This window comes from Arvicanthis niloticus, chromosome 1, assembly GCF_011762505.2.
Source record: "Arvicanthis niloticus isolate mArvNil1 chromosome 1, mArvNil1.pat.X, whole genome shotgun sequence".
Taxonomy (NCBI): domain Eukaryota; kingdom Metazoa; phylum Chordata; class Mammalia; order Rodentia; family Muridae; genus Arvicanthis; species Arvicanthis niloticus.
This window is the reverse complement of record NC_047658.1, coordinates 14,260,274-14,276,517: the sequence shown is the minus strand read 5'-3', so window position 1 is coordinate 14,276,517 and position 16,244 is coordinate 14,260,274. Positions and strand designations below refer to the sequence as shown.

General features: G+C 39.7%; 1 protein-coding gene across 1 annotated transcript in view; it reads left to right on the top strand.

Moving 5' to 3' along the window:
- Positions 1 to 8,399, top strand: part of Uri1 (URI1 prefoldin like chaperone) — a 57,935-nt gene extending 49,536 nt beyond the window's left edge. The window contains exons 7-11 of the mRNA XM_034518175.2: positions 939 to 1,107; positions 2,824 to 3,157; positions 4,680 to 4,819; positions 5,568 to 5,811; positions 6,741 to 8,399. Of these exons, the coding sequence (XP_034374066.1) occupies positions 939 to 1,107; positions 2,824 to 3,157; positions 4,680 to 4,819; positions 5,568 to 5,811; positions 6,741 to 6,923 (1,070 nt within the window). The 3' untranslated portion in view covers positions 6,924 to 8,399. The remainder of the gene's footprint in view (positions 1 to 938; positions 1,108 to 2,823; positions 3,158 to 4,679; positions 4,820 to 5,567; positions 5,812 to 6,740) is intronic.
- Positions 8,400 to 16,244: the final 7,845 nt, after the last annotated feature.

Sequence of the window (16,244 nt, the reverse complement as noted above, 5' to 3'; positions counted from 1 at the left end):
TACTACTGCTGGAAGAATGAGCCAATCACCTATAGTTTCAGTGTTTTTAAATTTAGAAACCTTTAGGTCAGTCAGCCATGGGTGTTTAATCCCACCACTTCGGAAGTGGAGGCAGGATGAATCTGTGAGTTGGAGGCCAGCTTGGTTTATATATTAATATGTTCCAGGACATCTAGAGCTACATAGACCCTGTCTTTAAAAAAAAAAAAAAAGGAAAAGGAAAAGAAAGAAGGAAAAAGAGGAAAACTTCTGGATATGTGTCACATTTTACATAAAAGCTTATTTGTTATTTGAGATGGGAATTTGAACATAAGACAGATAGGGTTGAGGTCATCTGGTAGAACAAAATTTCATAATCTCATACTTTAGACTTCTCATTACCGCCTTCAAAACTTTAATTTGCTTTATTAAGAAAAATCTGTTTTTAAATGAAAAGCAGATAGTTTTGCCTTCATATTTGATCTATCTCCTGCCACCACATGACAGTTGCAAATAAAATAAAGCAATTTAAAAGACAGTATTGTTCATATATAAAATTATAATAGAACTTTCCAGAGATTAGCCTCTATCAATTTCTCCTGGGGTATGTATTCTTCGCAGTGCCTTAGGGTTTGAAGTATCCCATGGCAGGACGTTTTATATCACTCTCATAAATAGACCTCTTGAGTTGGATGGCGAGTGGATATTACTTGGGCAGATTCTGCATCGTGACTTTGCACTAGTGTGGTTTTGAAGCCCTACAGAAACTCTTTCCACTGCTATCGTGACTACTCTTTGAACAGGGTGACTGAGCAGGTTCAGGACGCTGAGCTGCACTTGTGAAGGGCCCTATCTTTTACAACACTTTAACCAAAAGACAGCTTCATCAGCTGTAGTCATTGACTACATGTTAGTCTACTCATGTAGACTAACAGTCGTGTCTTTTCCTTTTTAAATAGGAAAACAACGAATTGCTCATAAACCTCATTCCAAACCAAAAACTTCAGATATTTTTGAAGCAGATTTTGAAAATGGTGTAAAATCCAAGGATACATTTGATGATGATGAACTGTGGGCTCGACTTGAAGAGCTGGAGAGACAAGAAGAGTTGCTGGGTGAACTTGAAAGGTGCTTAATGACAGATTATCTTTCCAAGAGAATATGTACTTTTGTCATTTATAAGATGGTGTGTACTCATTGAAGACACTGCAGAAAACTGTAGAAGGGTCAGCAGTCCTTTTGCCCTTACGTGAATATTTTTGTAGACTATTTCCTTTTATGTAAATACCTACACTGAAAAATCACAATCTCCATGTTACCCATATATCATATATGATATATAATGAAGTAATTATTCTTGATAGTCAGTGATTACATTAATACTAACAAAAACTTAAAAGTGACCAAAGTTTGTTTTTTGAGGTACTGGGGATTGAATAAGTTCTTCTGTCCTGCAAGACAAGCATTCTACAGTGCCATTGCTACCATTTCGAAATAACAAATTTTAAGTGATATAATTCTATACTTTTCTCAGGATAATGCTCTATGCTCCAGTGACTTGTTAAAAAGAAAAAATGGCTTTGAATTTAAATTTGATACTGAAAATGTTTGTCCTTGTATTATATTTACAAACTTTCTGTTTATTGAACAGGCAATTTGTAATCTGGTCAGGTGGGTCTATGTATGACAAGCTTCACCAAACTGCTATTTGAGACAGGCATAAGCACTCACTTAGAATTGTCAGAGTGCTATATGACACTTGCTACTACAGAAGTCCTATATTATTTTGCTTAAATGATGTACCATATATAATAGTTTCTGTGAAAAATAGGACATAAAATGAAAATGACTTTCCCCTACCATTTCACCTATGTCCTTTTGATTAACTATTTCATTTTTTTCATTATTTCTAGCTATTTCATTTTTAAAAACCAGTGCTGGATTTAGGAGTCTTAGTCATGATTCCCTCTATTTTTGCATGATGTCATTTCACTTCTGTTGCATTTTTAGTTTGGTTATTTTTATAAGGTCTTCAGATCCTTTATGGAATGAAGCATGATAAATGTGCATTTGTGTGTAAATATACATTCATATGCACATGTAGAAATCTTTTATCTTACAAAATCCCAGTCCATGCTATTACACAAATTTCTGAGGTCAAAATTAGAAAATAATAGTGTATCATGGTTTGTGGGTATGGAGGATGAATTTCTGGTCTTAAAAATAGAGCTTCTATTTTTAAAAATTTCTTTTTTAGTTTTAGACGCTTTATTATAGATTTATAGGTTGAAAAAGAGAAGGAGGTGGTGGTGGGGAGAAAGAGTGCATGAGCTTAGAACTCTTGTGTAGCAGGTAGGAGTGGTCTTGGGAAATAGAGGAGGCACCCTCCTAGAAATTTCCTTTTTATTTCTTTAACCTGTGTGTGTGCGCGCGTGTTCATTCTTCCCTCCCTCCCTCCCTCCCTCCCTCCCTCCCTCCCTCCCTCCCTCCCTCCCTCTTCCTTCTTTCACTCCTTTCTTTTCTTTTTCTTTTTTCTTTTTTTCTTTTTTTTGAGACAAGGTTTCTCTGTGTAGCCCTGGCTGTCCTGTAGATCAGGCTGGCCTTGAACACATAGATCTGCCTGCCTCCTGAGACTTGGGATTAAAAATGAGAACCATCATCCCTGCCAAATTTCTTAGATTGTATTTATGCTACATCTGGCCAATGTTCAGAGATAAAAATAAACATGTGTCCTGTGAGTTCTTATGTTTTGAGTAGCTACAGTCTGCTGAGATTTGTAAGAGCTGTTGTTTCTATTGTCTGTATTTTTTTTGTTCTTATTCATATTTTCTTTTCTTCACTTAGTAAGCCTGATACTGTGATTGCAAATGGAGAAGACACAGTGTCTTCTGAGGAGGAAAAGGAAAATCAAGAGACAGGTGTGAATGTGGTGTTTCCAGTGACAGACTCCTCTGCCCCCAGCAGCTGTAAAAGGCATGCTGGAAATGCAGGACTCCCCAATGGTCAGACCTATAGTCTGAACTATCCAGTGAATGGCTCAAATTCTTACCACAGCAACAAAGAAGATGGAGAAGATGAAGAAGAAGATGAAGATGATGATAATGAAAGTGACCATGCTATTTCAGCAGATAATTCTATACCAACAATATATTTCTCTCATACTGTTGAACCTAAAAGGGTTTGTATACTCATAGCTTTATAGTCATTAAATGTCATCAATGCCATAACGCTAACATAAGATTGTTAATACTATCAAACAGGAAAAGCACGTCTTATCCTACCGCTTCAGCTTAAAAGAAAAACAATAATTAGTTAGTGATGGCGGTCTGTCATTCTCAGAAGGCCCACTAAATGCACTCGTGAATACAGTGACTGAGTTTCACCTGCCCTTATGTATGCCAGGGCTCTCTTTTAGTTTGCTTTCAGATCTGAAAATGGCTTCAAGACAAAGGTGGTTTTGGGGGAGGGGGCACCAGGTTATTTTTATGTAGGGTCAAATGAGTACTGTTATCCTGAACAACAAGGAAAACTTGGGTTGAGGGATAAAAACTGGGTCCTTTTTTTTTTTTTTTTTTTTTTTTGGACAAATTAGATATGTAAAGTGGGTTTAGAGTTTTAGATTTTGGAGCTGATATTAACTGTAGAGTTCTTGTGATCCATTGTTTTCAAACTTTGCTTAGTATTCAAAGCTTTTGTTCTTCCATACCTGATTGTAGAAATATTTAAAATGGGCAAAAGAGGACTAGTTGTGGGTGAAGAGTGAGCTACCATCATTCCACCCTTACCCTCTTCCCTCACTGTGCACTGTGCTGAGGGCTTGGGTGTATGCTTTAGGGAAACTGAGGGGCTATAAGGCAGAGCTGGTCAGCAGCAAACAGGCTCCCTGCTGGTCAGTAGGGCAGTCTGCAGTATTTGATTATTGTGTAAGGAGAAATCTTAATGCTTACTTATTTCTTACAATTTAAGTTATCTCTACCCTTTTAGAAAGTGAAATAATTATATGTATTTTTTTTCTTAATTCTAATATATTAAGCTAAAGGCTCTTTGGAATTTCTATGGGAACAGTTGAAATTGAAGCATTGTTGATTTCTTTTTCTTTTCTTTTTCTCTCTCTCTCTCTCTCTCTCTCTCTCTCTCTCTCTCTCTCTCTCTCTCTAAGACTTTTTCTTATTCTTATTTAGATAAAGCCAGGTATGCAAACACTGTTAGAAGGACTGTTATGGAAAGTGTGGCATAAATGCTGGATCATCACAGAAGAGCAGCTTACTGTCTTGAGCACTTTTAGCTTTTTCTTAGTCTGTTTTTTTCCTCCTGAAGTTAGCAGTATTTAAGCAGTTTAGACAGTTCAGTGTTATCTGCTACTGCACTTGTGACTCAGGCTAGCAGCACATGGATTAAGCCACAAATGCATGTAAGGTGAAGGCCAAGGAGGTGAAGTTTATAGTTAGTGTGGACTTTAGTTGAAATGTATTTTGCTTTGCATACAGTAGTAAAGACACTGGTGCTGGGATTGGCTGTTGAGGAAGATGTGGTGTTGTGGAAATGTGACAAGAGTCAGACTTGATCACACACATAATTTCAGTGCCAAAAAGTTTCAGCAGGGCCTCTTGCTGATAATTATGTGGTTTATTTCTTTTACTGTGGAACTTGATTATTTTTGAAAGTTTTTAATTTTTTTTCTCCTTGTGAATTAATTTTAGGTTCGAATAAATACTGGGAAAAATACTACTTTAAAGTTTAGTGAGAAGAAAGAGGAAGCCAAACGGAAGCGAAAGAGTGGTGGTGGCAGCCATGCTACCCATGAGCTGCCTGCGATCAGGAGTCCTGCTGATATTTACAGGTAAGCGATGGTTTTGGCTACCCGTGGATCTTTCCTTTCTTTCTAGTGTGCAGGAGCCTGGCTGATTCGGAAGTGCCCAACAAAGACTTAGTTGGTCTGCTGGCTCCACTGAGAGATGGATAGCCCACTTGCCACACAGCTTTCTGAACAGTTGGGTACTGGGTGGCTTCTTCCTTTGTCCTCTTTGTAAGTCACTGGAGAGTTGGAAGCTGGTATTCCTTGTTAAACTTGTCTGCCATAACTGTCATGAGCTTGTCCTGTATTCATTCACCTGTCATAGCAGGGAGCAGTTACTCTGTCCAGTTTGAAATGCTGACCATTTTATCACCCAAATTTGCAAACTGGTGAAAATTCCTGGTGTTTTGAAGTAGGTGTATACAAATTTTTTTTTGGCAAATCCAACCTGTTATAAGTAACATGCTGTATTTTATTGGGTCCGAAATTCAGCTTTGAAAGTAACATAAGGTACATTCAGTGTAGTTGTAAACTTACTCTGAATGTGACATTTAGAGAAGACATTTTAGCAAGAAAACTGAATGGAGTTTGGCGAGCCGTGTAATTCCAGCACTTGGGAGGTGGGGGTGCAGAACCAGGAGTAAGGAGCCTGGGCAACATGAGACCCTGTCTCAAACAAACGTCTCAGAAACAAGTCGTAGGTTAACTTATGGGAAAGAAATTGAGACATTTTTTGTAAAGTTCTTCTCAGTTATGAGCCCTTAAAATGAAGTTGTGTTTCTTGAATGCTTAGAGTCTTTGTGGATGTCGTGAATGGAGAGTACGTTCCTCGGAAGTCAATCCTGAAGTCTCGAAGCCGAGAGAACAGCGTGTGCAGCGACACGAGTGAGAGCAGCGCTGCGGATGTGGACGACCGCCGGGCGCTGCTTCGGAGCACTAGCTCCGAGGAGGCTGCGGGGCCCGAGGCCGGCGGGAGCAGTTTGGAGGAACTCCAAGAGAACCACCCCAAGAAGCCTTTGCCCTCAGGAGTGTCTGAGGTACACATCTTAGTTCTCCGTTTCTTAGCTCACAGGCTCGTTCTTTACATTTTAGTCTCCAGTTTTATGTTATAGTTCTGAGGAGGGGAGAGGTTCCAAATACTAAACAGGTTTAAAAACGTGATTCCGTGATCTTCATTTTTCTTGATATAAAAAGACATGTCAAGACACTCTGGTGATTTGTATGTCACTTAGTCTCATTTCAGTTGAACATAGTTGGCTTTCATTAGATAAAGTTTCCCAAACACTCAGCCACAATAAAAGAGCCTTTTTTTGTTTTTGGTGACACGTCTGATTTATTGGATTGATTGTACTAAGTTTAAAGCTGTTTTGAGTCACATTAGTCTTAGCACCTTCATTTTTTAGTTTTTACTGAGGCAAAGGGCAATAAAGATCTTGAATAAATAAGCCCCTAAAAGAAATGATGTCAGCATTGGTGAAACTCAGCTTTTGCCTGTCAGGCAGCAGGGAAGCAAGGGAGGTTGGACAGAAGCCTGCCTCTCATGCCCTTGTAGCTTCTGCATTTAGTGATGTTTCACAGAGAGCTGGAGATAATGAAGTGTGTGTTTGGGGGACTTAGTGTTTGTCATGTTTTGTGTTCCTAGACAAAAGACACCCTTTATATCTTCTTTATTGTTGTTGTTTTACATCTTTTTTCTTTCTTTTGTTTTTGTTTTTGTTTTTGGGTTTTAGACAGGGGTTCTCTGTGTAGCCCTGGAACCCCCTCTGTAGATCAATCTGGCCTTGAGTTCACAGAGATCTACCTGTCTCTGCCTCTTAGTGTTTCTTGGTTTCTTTGAACAATATTTTGATGTTTATTATCAAAAATTCTTTTTTACTTTAGTTTAAAAAAGTCTTGGTAATGGAGGGTAAAGATTTTTGTGTGCATCTAAGGTATATTTAACACCATATACACTTTTGTCTTACAGGCTTTTTCTGGAACTGTAATAGAAAAAGAATTTTTATCACCCTCCCTAGCACCACACTCAGCCATTGCTCATCATGCCCTACCCACCATCCCAGAGCGAAAAGAAGTTCCATCAGAAGCATCGGAGGAACCTGCAAAGAGGGTTTCAAAGTTCAGAGCTGCCCGATTGCAGCAGAGAAGCTAGAGGCGCCAGCTGCACTTTAGCACGCGAGGCAGACTCGGCCATGGAGTTGGGAAGGTGTCCTGCTTGACTGGGCAGAGTTCTCTCACCTTTAACAGTGGCATTGGGAAAGTCAAAGTAAATGTTTGAGTGCTGTAATGTGCTGCTGGCTTCGTTAATTCTGTGACTACTGTCTAATTGGCCTTAGGATGCAGGAATAGCATTTTGAGTTACTTTTCAAAGAATACTGTTGTATATTGTTTTTGTGTTTTCAACTAAACACAGGCAGTTTTGTACCAGCTGTGGTGTTGTGCTTTCCATATGGACATGTTAAAGAAACTTTGAAGTTTTCAAATAGATTTAACAATTATATTACTTGCTTTTACATTTTAAAGGCACTTTACAAAAATCTACATTTCTTGTAGGTTTCACAGCTAGATGGTTCTTTGAAAAATTCTTCCTTAGAATGTCGTACTGTAATCTTTAAGGCAAAAAGCTACATAAACTCTTTGTGAAGATTTGACTAGAAGAATAATATTTTGTACAACTTTTTTTTTGGAAGTAAAATTTTTATGAAACTTGGTTTCTAAAATGTTGTGAACTTCCTGCTTTAGAATTGTGTATAAAATGTCTTTGATTTGTGTACATGCTATACAGGCCACACGACAGAATTTAAAGTCCCACAAGCACCTCTTCTTCCCATATATACAGTTTTCACTGGCATTCTTTGGGAGAGAAAAGTTTGCTAGATGCTTTAAAATTTTTTTAAAGTTCTGTTTTTGTTTTATGTTTCAATCCTCCTCACATTTTCATTCTTCAAGGTTGCTTTGTGACCAGTAAAAAAATAAAAATGAATTATTGTATGTACTTGTAGCCAAACTCCTCAAAGCGACATTCAGCTTCAGGTTGACCATTGCAGTGTAAATGTTGATCATTCGCTTGATGCATGCTAAAATGTAGCTTTTAAAAAGCATTCTGCATTAGGACTAAAATGAGCCATCAGCCCCAGTCCACCCTCTATTCACAGCTAAATATTTAAAAGTTATTTATAGCTTCTTTAATGAATTCTTGCTTAAACAAAGTGAAATTATGTCCTAGAAAAGTTGCAGCTGTAACTAGAGCAGTGCCACTGTCAGTTTTATGAAATCCATACTTTAATGATAAAATGGTGTGCTTGGAGCCATGCTAGGTAATGGATAACTCAGAACAGGGGACTGAATTTGAAAAACTGCCTAAAAATATAATAGTTCTGTTTTCCTAGCCATTGTTGATCATCTGTACACGTATTTTGTACTTAAAAGCCAGTTTTCTTTCTGATCACCTACTCTCAACCAAACTGTCCCATCACACCGACTCCAGGTGCACCCTGTTCCTTCTCCTTCCATGAGGCTTCCTGTGCTAACCTCCTCCTGATGCAAGCCTCCTTGTAGGACTGTTGTATCTTCAGACGTGTAACTTAAGTGTGCTGTTATTAAACAACTTTCCATGTTCATGAACTTACTTTGAGCCTGCTTTATGTATTTGTGTGCCTTCTTTCAAATTGGCCCCCCTCATAGAGAAAGCGTTCAACAGCGTGTTTGTACTTTCTGCTGAAAACCCACATGAAATAGTATCACTCAGTTTCAGAGTCAGTCTTAAAACAGTTTAAAACTGTAACTTAAAACTACACTTTCATTTGTTTGAATGTAAACTTTATTTTTCTGAGGCACGTTGTCACCCTGGTTGGACTTGAACTTGAAGTCCTCCTAATCCTGGGGTCAGGGTCTGGGACCACAGACTTACATTCAGTTAATTTCTCTCAGCTCTTGAATACCTTTGCTCGTAAACACCAGAATGTTACAGGCTCATTTTGTGCTTTTTTTCTTCTGTTCCAGCCCTGGAATGAGCTGCTCCAAGGAGCCCTCATTCCTAAGACAGTGGCACCTAGAAACCAACAGCTGCTTACATGTGTTTATTGCCACCGAGCTGTCAGTGCTTGGCCTGTTCAGCAGGCAGAGCTATGCATGTATGTACACTAACAGATACACATTTTAATATCTGAGTTTATTAAAACTGTACCTTTTCTACTAAGACTTGATTCTAATCTGAGACTGCACGATCCATATGATAATGTGTTTGTGACCTCTTTCTCCACTGTCAGCTAGCCTAGCTTTTATGCACACTTGTCTGTGTGAAACACATTAAGGCAGTTTGAGTAGTGCTTGTTTGTACTCCTGGGGGAAACACTGTGTTCTGCTGTGTGTAGTTGCTTGTAGTAGGAGTCACTGGTGCTCAGAGTTCCTTTGATTGTTCTGTGTTCCTTCCCACTTTCATCACTTTCATTGGGATTATGTTGCCCCTTGGGCTTATTCATTGTTCTTTGTATTTTACTGTGGCTTCATTCCCCATCTCAGCTGGATTGATGGCTTATATGGGAGGCATGTAGAAGGTCTGTGAAAGTTAATGTGATTCTAAGTCAGAGCTGAGTGAGAGGTATCAGAGAAGTGACATCCATTCTTCCTGCTACCCTCCTGCTCAATGCCTCTTCTTCTCAAACTGTTTCTTCTGCCCAAGTCTTCATCTTCAATTGTAAGTAACCTATCCTTTCAGTTTCTGATTCAGCCTTTATTTTTTTCTGCACAAATACCAGGCTCTGTGTGTGTGTGTGTGTGGGGGGGGGGGGGTTCAGGGGGAGAAGCAGAAGGAGAGGGAGATTATATATTAAGGTTTCTCAGTGTTGAACAAAGAAGTCACAAACAGACAAACTCAAATAGCTTGTTTGGTGTTAGACTAGATAGGATCAAGCATTGGTAAGCTCAGTGTTTTAGGCATATGTAAGTGTTTAACATGCTTATAAGGTTGTACTTAAGTGAAGGATGACATTCCGTGTTGTTTTTCCAGTGAGTAGTATGCCCTTGTGATCTGTATCAGTTCCTCGAGACTTCCTTACTCTGCACAGTAAGGAAGTCTCTGCAGTGCTCCACTCTGTGGGCAGTGCTCTGCGTCTTCAACCTCTTTCCTTCCTAAGGCATCGAGGGTTTTGCAGTTGTATTAGTACTGTAGCTGGTGCATCCAACTGTATTTTGTGTCATTGGAGGTATCTTTTCAGGGGAGATCCTGCAGGTGGAATTGATGGAACATCTGTGAGATTGCTCTTTGATTTCTTTAGTAAGACATAGTAGAATCTATTTTTAATGTATTTACATTGTTCTTTTGTTAATGACATGGTTTAAACATATATACATCAGCATTTCATTGGTAATTTTTTTGGTATGTGTACTCATGTGTGTATATATGTGTATACACATACTTATTTTGGGGAACCCCATACCCACTTGACATTTTCATGGATGCTAGGGGTCAAACTCTGATTTTCATGCTTGCTTACCAGTCACTTTATCCACTGAGTTATCTCCCTAATAATTTCTTAAATGTTGATTTGGGACAGTATAGGATCTTAGAGGGAATTCAAAACTTGGTAACAAATACCAAATTATTAACATTTTAAAAATATGATTCCTTTCCAATTGATCATATATGTAAGTTACAATTTTCTACTTATTGGAGTATTTTAAAGTGTGTTAAATTCAGTTATATACTTATTTACAAATTTGGCTTCTTCATGAAGAAGTTTTTCAAACTAAAGCTAATCTATATGCAGGTGTTCTTTAGGCAAGTGGCATATAGTCTCCAGGGAGCTTAGTTAGAATTCCTCAGTTGTAGTTCACTTAGATCTTTAATTCATTTGTCGGTGCTTTTAAATGTATACTTATTTTTTTTTAAAAATTATTTTATCTGTATGGGTGTGCACTGGAATGTATGTATGTGTACCATGTGTGTATATGAGCTGGCAGATGGCAGAAGATGATGCTGGATCCCCTGGAGCTAGAGTTGCAGTTGGGTGGGGAGTCACCGTGTGAGTGCTGGGAACCAAACCTAGGTCCTTTGGAAGAACAACATGCAATTTTAACCACCGAGTCATCTCTCCAGCCCTCAGAATGGATACTTTATTTTGGAGCCAGGGTCTCTTTGTGTCCTGAATTCAGTGTAGACTAGACTGGTCTCTAACTGCACATTTGCCTCCCAAGTGCTGAGACAAAAGGCATGTGTTACTACACCCAAACACAAAATGTTCTATTTTTGTTTTTTGAGACATGCTTACTCTGAGTATAGCTCTGGTTGTCTCAAACTCAGAGATCCACCTGCCTCTGTCTCCTGAGTGCTGGGATTTAAGGCATGCATCACTACTGCCTGGCAAGATGCTCCATTTTAAAGTGAGTTATTTATTTACAGGACTGTCTTTTAGTATAAACTGTTTACAGTTCCCTCACCAGTGACTCACAAGATCTTGTTCAGTTGGTATTTCTGTATCAGCTTTGTATTCACTGCTTGTGTGTATTCCATAGGGTTTCTTATATACAGGATCAGATTTTATATAAGTCTTTTTTTTTTTTTTTTTTTTTTTTTTTTTTTTTTTTTTTTTTTTTGAGAATGGTGGTAGGTCTGACTGTGCTGAATAGAATCTCTAGTAAACAGACTGAACATTTTGCCTTGGTGGTGATGGTAGAAACCAGGTCTGGGGCTTTGTCATTAAATGTGGCTGTAAAAACACCTCCTTTGGAAAAGGTTATTGTTAGGTGCACAGGTGTCTTTAGTGTCTTCCTGACTTACTGATACTTTCATTTTTAAAGGAGACTAGGTGTTCACTGTGTGCATGCAGCACAGCCCATACATAGCTGCTGTTGTGAGAATAGTCATGCATAGCTGCTGTTGTGAGTGCAGGCATGCATAGCTGCTGTTATGAGTGCAGGCATGCAGCACAGCCTTAGCTGCTGATTCCCCCTGAAGTGCTGTGGGATGGAGCCCAGGGCCTGTATATGTCATTGAGCTGTAGCCCCAGCCCTTTGATGCTTTAAGTATTGCCACATATCCCTGTCTTTTTCTCTGTAACTTCTCCAGACAGAACCTTGGTATGTAACTTAGGCATGACTTGAAGCTTAGTTTTATGTGTGCTGCTGGGCTTTCTTGGCTTCTCTGTGGAGACATTTAGTCTTAAAGTTTATGTCTATTGCTGTGGCCACTCCAGCTTTCTTGTGGTTCTGTTGGTGTCTATTCTGTCTTTTTCTTGCCCTTGCCCTTGCATTTTGAGTTTGGAATTTAACATTTGCACCATGTGAATAGCATTGTGGTTGGGGGCAAGGGAAGAGCCAGGTATGGTGCTTCTGCCTATAACCCCAGCACTCAGAAATAAAAGTAGTTGGCTTTGAGTTCGAGGCCAGTCAGGACTATATAGTGAGTCTTACAGAGACTAAGTGCTGACAGCCTCATTTATGCTTCATTTACACTTGCCACTTTCCTGGCCAGTTTTGCATCTGTTATCTACTTATTCTCAGTTTTTTTTTTTTTTTTTTTTTTTTTTAAACCTTTCAGTTTCTTAAAATTAAAGCAATTTTTTTTTTTTTTTCCTAATTCTGGGAATTGAACTTTGGGCCTCACATGTGGCAATCAAACACTATTGCTCTGAACTACATAGCAGCCTTCTTAACATTGGAGTATATTCACAGTTTGGGAGGCAAGGATTCAGGTTCTGACCTCTGGTTCTAGTCAAGGGCACTCTTCCTGGAGTGCAGTTAGACCAGATCCCTGACTTCAGCCAGCAGACATAGTTACAGAGGCTATAACATTGCTCCACTGCAGAGTGGTGCGGGATTCCAGCCAAATGTAGAGACTTTGCTCCTGGATGATTCTCCTCCCTTCCTGTCCTGCTACTGTAATATACTTCAAAACTATACACTTATTTTTCTATGTGATTATCTTTTAAATATGAGAAGAAAACTTTAAAAATGCATTTACATTATCTTTCACATTTACCTACATAATTACCTTTACCGGTGTTCTTAATTTTTTATGTGAATTCAAGTTACCATCTGGTGTCATTTCCTTCAGCCCTGGAAGAAAATTTCGTACCTGTAAATTCTACCTTTATCTTAGTTTGTGTTCCTTTGGAAGCAGCTTTACTGGACACAGGGTTGTTAATTGACAAGAGTACTAGGCACCACCATTTTCTGGTCTGAAAAGCCAACTGCTGCTTTGGTCAGGGTCTCTCTGTGCCCCATGAGCCTGTCTTCTTTGGCTGTGTTTTATGTTTTTCATTTGTATAAGAGTGGATATATAAGTACTTCCTTGGATTTTATTGAACTTGGATATACAGTAATGCTTTTTATTAACTATAGAAGGTTTCTGACCAAGTGTTTTTTTTTCTTTTTAAATTAAAAAAAAATTTTTTTTATGGCCCAGATTTAAAAACTTCAAACCCTTTCCTAGCTCTTAAGTGTCCTTTTTTCCAGTACTTGAGCTATGTATGCTGTGTTTCTCTCTCTCTCTCTCTCTCTCTCTCTCTCTCTCTCTCTCTCTCTCTCTCTCTCTCTCTGTATAGATAGCAGGTGTGCATACATATCTATGCTATCTATGTGCTCATGGAAGCCAAAGGGAGTGAAATCCTCTGAAGCTGCTGTTAGAGTTAGCTGTGAGCCACCTAACATGAACTTTGGGAAATGAACCTGGGTCCTGTGTAAGAACAGGGCATGCTCTTACCTTCTGAGCCATGGCTACCTCTTAGTACCTTCTCATTTACCTTTCTCTTTGGAGTGTGTGACTCCTCTTGACTTACCTTGCACTTTCTGTTTTTCCCTTCTGTGCTCAGATGGATTCCTGGATTCTTGTAGTGAAGTTTTTGCTTTAGTTTTGTTCTTCTCAGCTCCAAATAATCCATCTGATTGCTTTTTTATAATGTTGATGTCTTTATTGCTGTTCTCTATTAGATTAGACATTGTTTGTGTGCTTCCACCCCCACTCCCACCCCACCCCCCCCCTTTTTTTGGGGGGGGGGGTTCGAGACAGGGTTTCTCTGTGTAGGCCTGGCTGTCCTGGAACTCACTCTGTAGACCAGGCTGGCCTCGAACTCAGAAATCTGCCTGTGTCTGCCTCCCAAGTGCTGGGGTTAAAGGCGTGTGCCACCACCGCCCGGCCTTTCCCCTTCGTTTTAAAAGTAATTATAATTGCTTCTTTCAAGTGTATTTGCTAAACCCATAGATACTCCTCCAGAAGCTTCTGTTTATGTTGGATATAAGCCATGATCTCCAGTTTAAAATAGGACACTTAAAATAACAATTACTCCGTATTCTGATCCCTTCCTATATATGACTTTATTTTTATTTATTTCATTGGGTTTTGCACAGTGATTTTGCAGTATGCAGCCTCTGATATCTTTTGCATTTTTATTTTTAATTCTTATTTTTAATCTGATTACTTACTAGTGACCCTTAAGCCAGTATATCTTAGTGACATAGCCAGTGTATGTTCTTTAGTTTCTAGGTCCAATAAGCTCTTCAGTTTTGTGAGTGTCTGGTTTGGAGTACACATCCATACTTTGTAACTTAGCAGTTTTCCCTAGAGTCAATGTAGCTGGTACATTCCCAGGTTTGCACTCAGCCTGTTCATAGTCTAATATACTCCTGCATTGTGAGCTATGAAATTACAGAGGCCCATCATTGCCTTGTGCTAGTTCCTGATGCTAACCTAGGAGTGAGTGTGGTTGGGCCAGGCAGGATTGGAACCTCAGAGCTGTATGGGCTCTTCCCATCTGTTTGCCACTGAAATTTGCTGCTGTTTTCAGAAAAGTCTGCATGGTGAGTTTTCCCACAGTGTTTGAAATATAGTCAGTGTCTTAGTTACAGTTTCTATTCCCATAATGAAACACCATGACCAAAAGGAACATGGAGGAGGAAAGGGTTTGTTCTGCACATGCTTCCAGATAATAGTCCATCACTGAGGGAAGTCAAGATAGGAACTTGGAGGCAGAAACTGAGGCAGAGGCCATGACGGGTGCTGGTTACTGGCTTGCTCCTCATGGCTTGCTCAGCCTTCTTTCTTATAGAACCCAGAAACAACAGGCTAGGGGTTTTCCCAGCCACAATGGACTGGGCCCTCTCATTAATCACTAATTAAGAAAGTTCCTTTTTAGCTTGCCTATAGCCTGGTCTTACAGAGGCAACTTTTAATTTGAGGTTCTCTCCTCTCAAACTATAGCTTGTGTCAAGTTAACATAAAATGAGCCAGCATAGTCAGCCTCCCTCAACATAAATGTTCTGATTTGATGAACTGCCCCAGCTTGGGAGGAACTGCTGTGAAAGAGGATGTCTCTTATAAGAGACACGTCCCCAGCCTCCTGCCCAAATTTCGCTGTTTTTCTTGAATAAACGCTTACAAAGTAGGGCTATACTTCCAGAGTCTTATAATGGTTGTATTTTGATAATGTTGTCCAATTAAACAACAACAGCATCAACAAATAGAGGCTGGAGAAGATGGCTTGGGGGCGTGGGGGCGTGGGGGCGTGGGGGCGTGGGGGCGTGGGGGCGTGGGGGCGTGGGGGCGTGGGGGCGTGGGGGCGTGGGGGCGTGGGGGCGTGGGGGCGTGGGGGCGTGGTTTAAGAACACTCACTGCTTTTGGAAGAGGCTCCAAGCTTAATACCTAGCATCCGCATGCCAAGTCAACATCTATCTGTAACTCCAGTTCCAGAATATCCTCTTCTGGCCTTCATGTGCACTGCACACATGCAGTACATATACATGTAGGCTTAACAGCCATACATATAAAAAAAGGAGAGATGGATGAGTTTCTGACTTCCAAGGGCACCAGGCACAAACATGGTACACATATATACATGAAGGTAACTCACTTAGCACATAAAGTTTTTTAGACTGTTTAAGATCAGTTCTAGATTCATAGTGATAGTGACCCACATGTGCTCAGGCCCTTGACATGCATAGCAAACATTTTCAGCATGCCCCACCAGAGTGATACTTTGATTCCGATTGTTAAATCTGTATTTGCATCCCACCTGAAGCCCGTATTTTAGGGGTCAACCTTGCTGTACAATTTATGTTGTGCCCTAGAAGCCCTATGCTGGTGCCTACTGATTGTCTCCACAATGTTGTCTTTCCCAAAATGTCAGTGGTTGGAATCACATAGCGTGGAAGCTTTTCAGGTCAGCATCTTTCACACAGTACCTAATATTTTAAGTCTTTATGACTCCAGGGCTCTTGACATAGTGTTCCACTTACAGAGCTGCCATGGTTTGTCCATTCACTACTAAGTATGGGACACCTTGGTTACTCCCAGGTATTTGTAGCTTCCAGAGTTCCCATGACCATCAGGTTATGGGGTGGGTGTATTTGCATTTCCTGGGTGGCATAGAATGTAAAACAGCTTCCAAATACTTATTTGATGCCTGTCATTTTGGTGTGGTATGGTGTTAGGATTTAGGTTCAACTTTTAAAAAGTGGTTTTCTTATAAGGCTTAAGAGT